General features: G+C 36.0%; 1 protein-coding gene across 7 annotated transcripts in view; it reads right to left on the bottom strand.

The window, feature by feature from the left end:
• Nucleotides 1–12,500, bottom strand: part of wdr7 (WD repeat domain 7) — a 131,761-nt gene that overhangs the window by 101,960 nt on the left and 17,301 nt on the right. For all 7 annotated transcript variants that reach the window (XM_077221324.1, XM_077221327.1, XM_077221328.1 and 4 more), the window contains 4 exons: nucleotides 9,728–9,875; nucleotides 8,699–8,947; nucleotides 3,980–4,200; nucleotides 1,751–1,946 (listed from right to left, as the gene is read on the bottom strand). In XM_077221324.1, coding sequence (XP_077077439.1) covers nucleotides 1,751–1,946; nucleotides 3,980–4,200; nucleotides 8,699–8,947; nucleotides 9,728–9,875 — 814 coding nt within the window. The remainder of the gene's footprint in view (nucleotides 1–1,750; nucleotides 1,947–3,979; nucleotides 4,201–8,698; nucleotides 8,948–9,727; nucleotides 9,876–12,500) is intronic.

The raw sequence follows: 12,500 nt of genomic DNA, 5'->3' as shown, positions 1-12,500 counted from the left end.
ATGTACAGATGGATGGATGGATGGATGCATGGATGGATGATGGATGGATGGATGGATGGATGGGTGTATGGATGTACAGATGGATGGATGGTGGATGGATGGATGGATGGATGATGGATGGATGGTGGATGGATGATTGATTGATGGTGGACGGATGATGGATGGATGGAGGGATGATGGATGGATAGATGAATGCATGGATGGATGATGGATGGATGGATGATGAATGGATGGATGGTGGATGGTGGATGGATGGATGGATGGATGGATGGATGATGGATGGATAGATGATGGATGGATGGATGGATGGGTGTATGGATGGATAGATAGATGGATGGATGGATGGTGGATGGATGGATGATGGATGGATGATGGATGGATGGATGGGTGTATGGATGGATAGATGTATGGATGGATGGTGGATGGACGGATGATTGATGGGTGGATGGATGGATGGATGATTGATGGATGGATGGATGGTGGATGGATGATGGATGGATGGATGGATGGATGGATGGTGGATGGATGGATGGATGGATGGGTGGATGATGGATGGATGGATGGTGGATGGATGGTGGATGGATGATGGATGGATGGATGGATGGATGATGGATGGATGGTGGATGGATGGATGGTGGATGGATGGGTGGGTGGGTGGATGGATGGATGGAGGGATGATGGATGGATGGATGGATGATGGATGGATGGATGATGGATGGATGGATGATGGATGGATGATGGATGGATGGATGGATAGATGATGGATGGATGGATGGATGGATGGGTGTATGGATGTATAGATGGATGGATGGATGATTGATGGATGGATGGTGGACGGATGGATGGATGGATGGATGATGGATGGATGGATGGATGATGGATGGATGGCGCTCATGAACTCACTCCCAGGCCCACACAGAAACAGAAAATGAATAGTTGAATAAAGTAATTATTTTTGTTGTTTTTTGCGCACAAAAAGTATTCTTGTCGCTTGATAAACTTAAGGTTGAGCCACTGTGTTCAATCGGACTATTTTAAGGATGTCTTTACTAACTTTTCTGGGCCGGCAGATGAAATTACATAGAGACTATGGAGGAGTGATCCAGCACTCAGATATCATCAAAAATATCTTAATTTGTGTTCCGAAGATGAACGAAGGTCTTACGGGGTTGGAACAACATGAGGGAGAGTAAATACTGACAGAATTTACATTTTTGGGTGAACTATCCCTTTAAAGGAACACTTTTTCCACACATTTTCCAACTCCCCTAGAGTTAAACAGTTGAGTTTACCGTTTTCTAATCCATTCAGCCAATCTCCGGGTCTGGCGGAAGCACTTTTAGCATAGCTTAGCATAGATCATTGAATCTGATTAGACCGTTAGCATCTCTCTCAAAAAAATGACCAAAGAGTTTCAATATTTTTCCTATTTAAACCTTGACTCTTCTGTAGTTACATTGTGTACCAAGACCGACGGAAAATGAAAAGTTGTGATTTTCTAGGCCGATTTCTATAAAATCAATAATCTATGCCAAGCTATGCCAAAAGTGCTTCTGCCAGACTCGGAAATCGGATGAATGGATTCGAAAACGGTAAAACTCAACTTTTTAACTCTAGGGGAGTTGGAAAATGAGCCTATTTCCAAAAAAAGTGGTGTTCCTTTAAATGAAATAACTTCATAAAGGAGCATTCTACTTGTATTAAACCCAGGACAGTCCAATAAAATGTGTTTAACAGAGAGGGGGGTCACCCGTGTCCATCTGCCACACGTATACGGAGCCGTCGGAGCAGCCCACCACCAGGTAGTCGTCACACGGCCTCCACTTGATGACCTGGATGGGGAACAGGTGTCTGGAGGCCAACATGATGCACTTCCGCTCTCTCAAGCTCAGCAGGCCCACGGAGTGATCGCTGGCCACCGAACACACACAGTGCTGCACGCGCGTCTGCAGAGAGAGAGGAAACACAACACCATGAGCGAGCGCAGAAGAAGGGGCGGGGCTTAGAGGCACTGATTCTGTCTCTGATTGGTCAAGAATGATGGGTCTAATTCAGATTAAATTAATAACTCTATATTATGTCTCATTTGTAAGTTGTAAAATCCATCGTTTAATGTTGTTTATGTGTCTATATGGTGTTTTTAATATGCTTTAATAACACAAACCACGTGTAAATTCATAAGTCGACAGCATTGCTGAGTATTTTCTCCATAAAACTGCAGTGAACCAAAGACAGTCTCAAAAACACGGTTTGAAATCGCTGGTGTTTCTGACGTCACAAACTACCTCGTAACCAATCAGATCAACGTGTGATCGTCAACGAGTGGATCTCTGAGCTGAGTGAGTGAGTGGAGGCGGGGCTCATTTGCATATTCATAGAACCACGCATACTAAACAAGGCAAGGGTGTCGAGTTACATTTAAGCTGTTTTAAGAGATAAAGCATTTTTTTTTTATCAAGGAAAAAGGTTTAAATATGTAATTTTGGTGATCAAAAATGAGTTTTAAGGGATAAAAAATGTACTACAGGGGGATTTTAAAGTTTCTTTCAGAGCATGTAATAAGCACCAGCTAAATTATGGCGAGATTTTCATTCATAATAAAGATTAAAACCCCACACAGAGGCTCTCTGATCGATCCTGTCTCGCTGTATTCACACTGAATAAAACGGCTGCTGCCGGCGAATTGAGAAATGCCAAAAACATGTGGAAAAAACACAACAGAGAAGTCAAAACCTGCCAACAATGAGGGTGGAAATGATATCAGTGCGACTCGAATTAAAAAGCAGAGCATCCCACTTCACGTAAGGTCACTGCGTTACACAACAAATCCTGCAGGAAAGGTCAAACAGGACTTAAGAGAGGGAGACTCGGGGCGTTTCCATGACAACGGCGCAGGCTTTTCTTTTGATGGCGTTTCGGAGGCTTCGAAGCCTGACATTTAGTGCTGGACGTTTCTGTCTAATTGGTCACCAAGGTGAGACTCAGAGATCAGAAATTCTGCAGCCGTCTAGCGCCGATGAACTTTTCAATGTCTAGAGAGGAACCTTTACGGGGGAAAAAGTGCGGGTGAGTAAATGATGACAGAATATTCGTTTTTGGGTGAAGTTTTCTCTGTGTGCGTGTTCACAGGCGATGATATTCAGTTTCGTAGAACCATGTGAAATCCGTTGAATTTTCTTTCCCATATTCAGTTTTTTTTCGTTAGAATTTTTGCGGATTACATTTTTTTTCTGTTATAATTTTTTTGGACTAAAATAATTATTTTAGTTATAAAAAAGCATGTCTAATCAATTGAAATCATGATACTTATACAATTTAACAACAATTTATTAATAGTTTAACAAAAATATAATTTTTAGGACCCTGTGAAATTCGTTTCTGGAATCCATTTTAATGGTTTAATTAACTTTTAATAATCAAAAAGCATGTCTAATCAATTGAAATCAATGAAACTTATACAATTAACAACAATTTATAGAAAAATTTAACACAAATTAAATTTTTAGTGCCCTATGAAATACATTAACCCCCCCCCTAAAATTCCGTTTTATTTTAACCAAATTCTGTGTTTTCGGTTTTAAGTTTTCTGGAATACATTTTTATGGTTTAATTAACTTTATAATAATCAAAAAGCATGTCTAATCATACATACAATTCAACATCAATTTATTAAAAGTTTAACAAAAATTATATTTTTAGGGCCCTATGAAATTTTCTGTCACAATTTCTTCAAGTTAAACAGAACATTTATTTTGACGGGTTGCCGCGAAGACCTTTGAGCTTCTGTGTGTGCTGATGAAGTGTTTCTCCTCTCTCTTTGATATATTCATCGAAATTTGACAAATTCAGTAAAAATGTCATACAATAAAGTGACGAGCTATTCATCTAGATTGATTACAGCCATCATCCTTGACCAATCAGAGGAAGCGTCAGGATTAATAAGCCCCACCCACTTTCACACGCCTCTGACTTCACTTACGCTGCAGTTTTCCGGAGGCACGATCAGCTGTGTGATTTCTCCTCCGTGCACGCAGAAGATGTGCTTCATCTCGCCGGTGAAAATGTCCCAGATGATGACGGAGAAGTCGACGCCGCCGGACACGAGCGAGCGCTGGTCGTAGCGTGGCGAGACCTGGTGCGGGTACAGCAAACACGTGACCTTGTGCCTGTGACCTCTGAGGGTGCGGTGAGGAGGCCAGCCTACACACACACAGAGAGAGAGAGAGAGAACCACGTTACACACACACACACACACACACACACACACACACACACACACACACACACACACACACACACACTGTTAGCATGTTGTTATGGGGGTGCAGTGACATTAAAAGCATAATTCTGGAGAAAACACTGTTGCAGATTAAACAGTTGCTAATAATAATAATAATAATTATAAAATAATAATACTGATAAATATAAAAATATTATAAATGCAATACTATTAATAATATATAATAATAATAATATATTTTTTATTCACAATTTATAATAATATTGGTAATATTAATAGCAATAAAAATGTGCTAATATTGAGGAAACAACACTGGTTATTGTTAATAATACTGTTAATAATAAAAATAAATGACAAAGTAAAAAAAGATATAACTATATATAACATATATATATATATTACATAAATATTAAATATAAAAATAATAGTTAAAAGCATAATTCTGGAGAAAACACTGTTGCAGATTAAACAGTTGCTAATAATAATAATAATAATTATAAAAGAATAATACTGATAAATATAAAAATATTATAAATGCAATACTATTAATAATATATAATAATAATAATATATTTTTTATTCACAATTTATAATAATATTGGTAATATTAATAGCAATAAAAATGTGCTAATATTGAGGAAACAACACTGGTTATTGTTAATAATACTGTTAATAATAAAAATAAATGACAAAGTAAAAAAAGATATAACTATATATAACATATATATATATTACATAAATATTCAATATAAAAATAATAGTAATATATTATTACAATTATTAATATATATATATACATATACATATATATACTAAAATATAATAATAGCAATAATAATAGATTATAAAATAAAATTATATTAACAATATATTATTCTTAATATATTATAAATAATAATATTTTCTTTATTCATAATGTATAATGATACTGGTAATATTAATAGCAATAATAGTGAGCTAATTTTGAGAAAACACTGTAAAACAAAAAAAAAGCAATACTGTTATTGCTAATAATACTGTTAATAATAAAAATGCACAATTACAAAATAAAAATAAAAATATAATATTAAATACATAAATAATGATAATAATAATTTGTTCAATATATAATTATTAGGGGTGTGACGAGACGCTTATCTCACGAGACGAGACACGAGATTGGGTTCACGAGAACGAGACGAGATTTTTGCACAATTTTTCAGAAATCCTAAATGACAAAATTCATGACTGGAAAAATAGTATGCAGGTGCGTTTTGCAATGTTTTAACTAATAATCTTCTAATGCATGTAATTTCAGGTCTACTTTATGAGTATGAATTATCAAATGCATTGAAAGAAAACAATATACAAGCACTGTTAAAGGTTTTTATTGACTGGCTTGTCTCCTGTATGATTTCACATTAGTCTCTTCAGACGTTACTGTACCTTTAAGAGCTTCCAGAACTTCTGATTGAGGCTGTGTGTGACCTCCTAACTGAACTCCTTGAAGTCTTAAAGGGGTGGTTCGGAATTTTGGACATCGGGCCTCATTTACAAGTTAGCCTGTGTGTTATTTACCAGTGGAGTCAGTTTTCGAAAATGTTCACCCAGTCCTTCCAGTTGCATAGTTCGCCGGTGCTAGGCTAGCGCGAGTCAATGGTATTGGTTAGCCTACCATAAAAACAGTTTTATCCACTCCACAGTTCACCAAAAGCACATCAATTATAACGCCAGAGTATCGATGTAAATGTCTGTTGAGAGAATAATGTTAGAAATCAAACTACTCAATGTAGTTTGACATATCAAAATATATTTCAATGATCGCATTACATTAAATACGACTACCAGTAACATATATTAAAATTTGGGACTAAAAATGATTCCGACACTTTGAGCTGATCATGTTTTGCTTTTTCTTTAATTGCTAATGCAGCTTTTTACACCACAGACTGAACAACATGAAGCATTGCTTGGTGATTGGTTGAGCTAAACTGGTATTATCTAATTGTGTAGTTAAATTTAACAGCTGACAGATATTCAACATAATTCATGTGTGAGAGTCTAACAGAAGGACGGACAAAACCAGTGAAATATCAACTGATTTAATAACTCTGAGTTCTTGTCATATTTTATCACCATTTTCTAAACTATAGCGAATAAACTGATAATGTGAGAAATGTTGAAGGTGTCTGAATAAATATTGGTTTGACTGTATATACTATGCTTTGTAATGTACGTATATATGGTACTTTTATTACCACAACATCACATGTGAACTTGAATAATTTAGATAATTTGTATGAGTGACTTGTGGGAATGTTAGAGGAAGGTAACTGCTACTAAACACAGAGATTGAAAGTAAGTAAGTGTTTATAATATGTGACCTTGGATCACAAAACCAGTCACATGTCGCACAGGTTTATTTGTGGCAATAGCCAACAATACATTGTATGGGTCAAAATTATCGATTTTTCTTTTATGCCAAAAATCATTAGGATATAACGTAAAGATCATGTTCCATGAAGATATTTAGTAAATTTCCTACCGTAAATGTATAAAACAGTTATTTTTGTGAGTGAATGCAGCACAACTGCAAACATAAATGCACAACTTTAAAGGAGATTTTCTCAATGTTTAGATTTTTTTGCAGCCTCAGAATCCAGATGTTCAAATAGTAGTATCTCTGTCAAATATTGTCTTATCCGAACAAACCATACATCAATGGAACGCTTATTTATTCAGCTTTCGGATGATGTATAAATCTTAATTTAAGATCTCTGCTTTTGTGGTTACAGAAAGATCCTAACTTCAGAATCCTATCTTATCTGTTTGGTACTAGGCAATTTCATTTAGGAACGCATTTAGGACTAAAGCTTTTACAAAATAACATTTCTTAAGTGCATAATCTTATCTTAACTACAGATAGGAAAAAGGTATTACAGGAGCATCCTGAGTCCACAAAAAATCCTAAAACTGTAGTAACTTTAGGAAAACCCCAATGGTATCTTAACTTCAAAATTAGTTAAAAGCCAACTGTAAATCTCTCATAACAGTAGCTGAGAATGGCATCCCATTTATTAATGATACAAGATAAAGAAAAGCGATGTTTGATGGAGGAAAGACTCTGTGAACACTCAAATGATGTGCTGCACTTTGACGACAAAACTATAATATACAGACTCTTTGACTTTGCCTTTTCTACCAATCTTATCCAAACTTTACTTGATGAAAAGCACCACTTATTTAGTGTTTCATCATTCTTGAGCACCATTGATGCTTTTTAGCAGGCCTGAGAGTTGATTAACAAAGGCGATGGAGGGGTTTAAGATTTCCTAAGTACAGATTTTGTAAGATAGGATAAGAATCCCAATAGGGCTGCACAATATATTGAAATTATCGAAATATCGCAAATGTATATATCGCGATATGCATATCGCAACAGCTTGCAATAACTGGGGTCATGAACAAAAGACAAAGAGAAAATCACTCAATGCTCTTGGCTGAATAACTTTGGTAGCTTTAATAAGTAAGTTCAGCGTTCAAAACGGTAAGTTCGGCGTTTTACAAGTAAAGCCCTGTTTTTAGATCGTTTCTGATGAAATCGAACGGTTAAGATTGAAATTTGGACACATGCTGCTGTCCCGAGAATTTTAGGTTTTTGTGTTAGCACCCCCCCACCTATACAATGGTTTCATAGGGGCACTGGAACAATCATTCATATAAACACATTAAACTTTAGTTTACAAAGACGTGAAACTCACAGAGTGATCTGGGGTGTTCACTGATATGCTCACGCAAAAATCGCTGCAAAAGATGCTTAAAACAGGGCTTTACTTAAAGGGCTCCTTTAAAGGAGCTGTATGTAAGAAATGTATTTAAATGAATCATAAAATGGCCCTGATATGTCACTAGACATCAAGAAATCATGTTCATTTCAAATACTTATATCACTGACAACAGTAGTCTGGCCAGGATATTGTCATTTAAAAAGTGAAGTTGCAGCCCTCAACTGATGTTGATGTTGTCATGTTGTGTTTTGGTCTGATGCGTCACCCTCCACCTATCTACCAATCACGAAGTCAGTAGTGTTGCGGCATCCGGGTTGCCAGCTCTGCTCTGGTAACCACAGCTGCAGCTACAAACGTGTCGGAATCGGATTTAAAAAAAAGTCTAACGTTGCGAATCAGATAAACTGACAAACTCATAAACTCGTTATGAATCCGAAATACTTCGTGACAAAGTCCGAAATAAAACAAGGATCTGTATAGGAGATGCCTTTGAAAGATGGAGACGGCTGAAAACGGAGAAGAATTTCTGGACAGGTAAGATTCATCTATGTTTGGCTGAGTTGTACTTGATGTAAATGGACATTTCAAATATTCATGAATCAACTTAAGATTTGTTTCTGTAATACGAATTTGTGAAAAATCCTAAATGAACTTTTTCTGGCAGTTTCAGGGTCACATGTTTGAGCCTCACCCCTGCGCAGCATGTGTTCTCCCTGCAGGAGCTGAACGATGGCCGTCTGGGTCGCAGGAACCAGGATGATACTCCCGTCCTCTCGTCCACACACCAGTCGGCCCTGAGACGGGATGTAGACGCTGGCCGTGACCTTCACCGGGGCGCTGGAGCCGGCCAGGACACTCAGCTGGTCAATGATGCCCGCTGGAGACGGCATCAGCTTATCAAAGGCCTCCTGGAGACTGATGCTGGCCGACACCTGCAGCTCTGCAGGAAAACGCATCGTAGATGAGGGACACAAGCGCCTTTCTTTTCTTGAAAATGTTTTAAATACTTATAATACGGTTTCAAATATTCAGTTTGTGAAAAAAGTTTAAAAAAATAGTTACAATACTGTTTAAAATATTCAGTTTGTGAGAGAAAAAGTTTAAAAAAATAGTTACAATACCGTTTAAAATATTCAGTTTGTGAGAGAAAAAGTTTTAAAAAATAGTTACAATACCGTTTAAAATATTTAGTTTGTGAAAAAAGTTCAAAAAAATAGTTACAACACGGTTTCAAATATTATAGTTTGTGAGAAAAAGTAGTTACAATACGGTTTAAAATAGTAACTATTTTTAAAAACTATTTTACAAACTGAATATTTTAAACTGTATTGTAACTATTTTTAAAAACGTTTTTACAAACTGAATGTTTAAAATATTCAGTTTGTAAAAAAAAGTTAAATTAATAGTTACAATACTGTATAAATATTCAGTTTGTAAAAACGTTTTTAAAAATAGTTACAATACTATTTAAAATATTCAGTAAAAAAGTTTAAAAAAATAGTTATAATACTGTTTAAAATATTAATTTAGTAAAAAAAAGTAATAGTAAAAAGTTACAATACAGTTGAAATATTTGTGTTTTTGAGTTTGTGATAATACAAAAAATAAAAGTTTGTAAATACAGTATTAAAAACTATATGTTATGGTGTTTATTGTGAGAAATGCTATTTTCCGAACAATATGAGCATCAGTCAGGTTGCGTGAAGCTTGAGAGCTGTACCTGCGGCGGAGCACAGTGTGTGTGAGTGTGTGTTCTCCGGGACGCTCCACACCGTCAGCCGGCCCGCGGAGTCTCCCTGAAGCAGCAGCTTGAGGAGCGGCTCCCTGCGGCCCAAGAAGAAGCGCGTCACCGGGGGACAAATCAGCAGCTGCGGGAGACACACACACACACACACACACACACACACACACACACACATCAACATCTGCACTACAGCCCGTGCTCAGGACGAGTCACTGCACACACACACAAAACGCACGCACGCACACACACACTCACAAACGCATGCACGAACACACACACACACACACACACACATCAACATCTGCACTACAGCCCGAGCTCAGGACGAGTCACTGCACACACACACACACACAAAAAACTCACGCACGTGTACACACACACACACAAATACACACGCTCACGCTCACACATGCTCACGCTCTCACACACTCACACTCACACACTCTCTCACTCTCACACTCTCTCACACACACATTCACACACACACTGTCACACTCTCACACACTCTCACACTCTCTCACACTCTCACACTCTCACACTCTCTCACTCTCACACTCTCTCACACTCTCACACACACACACACTCTCTCACACACACACACACACACACACACACACACACACACACACACACACACACACACACACACACACACACACACACACACACACACACACACACACACACACACACACACACACACACACACACACACACACACACACTCTCACACACACACACACTCTCACACACACAAACACACACACACTCTCACGCTCACAAAACACACACACACACACACACACACACACTCTGAGCCACTGGGTGTGCGCATGGATGCTGGAGCTGTTAAACATGAGCATCTGTTTCCTCATGCAGGTTCATGAGGGACATCAGCCATTCTAGTGGCGATACCAGCGTGGATATATATCCACTAAATAATTTCAATAGATTTAGATTTTAATAATGTATTAGGAAATGATGAAATTAAGATTAATAAATGCTTTAGAATTATTTTTTATTGTTAGTTCAGGTTAACTAAAGTAGTTGACTAATGTTAACTAACGGAACCTTATTGTACCAAATAAACAATAACAATTTGATCAAAATACACAAATAAATAAATAATACACTTAACAGTACAGTCCTAAAGTGGGTAGAAACGTAATCATGTAAATTAACAGAAACGAAATATTTTCAAATAATATTTCAGACACATTTATACATGAAAATATTTAGCTTTAGGATATGATCATATATCAAATTACTTAAATATATAAGTTCCTGGTCTTATTGTGACAAGCATGTTATTCCAAAGGAACATATGTTTGTCTTCATAATCCGTCATATAAATTAGGATAGTGAGAGTGATGTTTTAATGTACAATTTAAAGACATATTTGAGCATGTCAAGTGTCTGAAGTGAGATGGATTGATGTTGAAATGGCCATTTTAAATGGTTAAATGTATAAAACAGATGCACACACTATTGATGTTTGTCCTCTGAATTCTCAAAGGATCCTATTTTGAGAACAGTGCAAAGTGCCACCGATGAGCTTTCCTTAATAAATACACTAGTGTATGTGCACAGGTCCAATTCACACACACATTACAATACAACATGCTACAAACACACACCACACACTTTAAACCAAAAGACACACGAAAATATCAGCTTAAAAAAACAGAAGAGCGACTAGAGAACGACACACTTCGTGATGGTCATACACCACTAATAATATTACGTTTTAGATCAATTTATACAAAAAAATTGTTATATTTTGTCAAATTTAAAATAAAATAAAATAAATCAATACATTTATTATATATATAATAAATTCATATTTAAAAATGTATTAATGTATATATAAAATAAATAATACAAATTATTTTATCCCATACATATATAAAAATCATATTTAATATAAAAACTAAAATGTATATATATATATATTCAAATTCATATTTTATTATATATATATATATATATATATATATACAATTTTCTTATTTTATTTAATTTTAATTTATTTATATTTACACATAAAATTTGTATATAAAACAAATTATATATTTTCAAATTGTATTTATTTTATTATTAAACCCACATTAAAACATGCTAAAAACACACCAGCACACTTCAAACCAAAGGAAACACACAAAAACATCAGCCGAAGAAACACAAGAGCGACTAGAGAATAACACACTTAGTGCATCTATATATATATATAATTACATATATTTTATTTAATTTTCATGTACTTATATTTATATATGCAATTTCTATATAAAATAAATAATATAATATACATTTTGTTTTTATTAAACCCACATTAAAACCATGCCAAACTAAAAGAAACAAAAGAGCAACTAGTCAACAACACACTTAGTTGTATAACACTACGTTTCAGATCTAAAGGACTAAAATAACGACATGAACCTTTTAACTGAATGCATCTGTCTAGAAAAGACGAGAAAACAAGCGTAAGAAGCAGAAGTGACAGTAAAAAGCTCTGGGACTTTGCATGCACCTTCACCACGTGAAGACGGATGAGGGGAAAGTCAATGATTGGTCGTTTTTAGTGGGAGGAGCATGAGACTTAGCGAATCAGAGTGAGTGACAGCAAAACGGAGGCGGGAACACCACAGGAAGCTCTCAGGACATCCAATCATATTCACTGATGCAAATCCTGTGTGGAATTATCTAGGGCTGCACAATATATTAAAATTCAATCTATATCGCAATATGG

This window comes from Siphateles boraxobius, unplaced genomic scaffold (genome assembly GCF_051911475.1).
Source record: "Siphateles boraxobius isolate OS27281-9 unplaced genomic scaffold, OSU_SipBor_1 81, whole genome shotgun sequence".
In the NCBI taxonomy this organism is placed as follows: domain Eukaryota; kingdom Metazoa; phylum Chordata; class Actinopteri; order Cypriniformes; family Leuciscidae; genus Siphateles; species Siphateles boraxobius.
The sequence above is the reverse complement of the archived record's forward strand: the minus strand, read 5'-3'. Positions and strand labels throughout refer to the sequence as shown.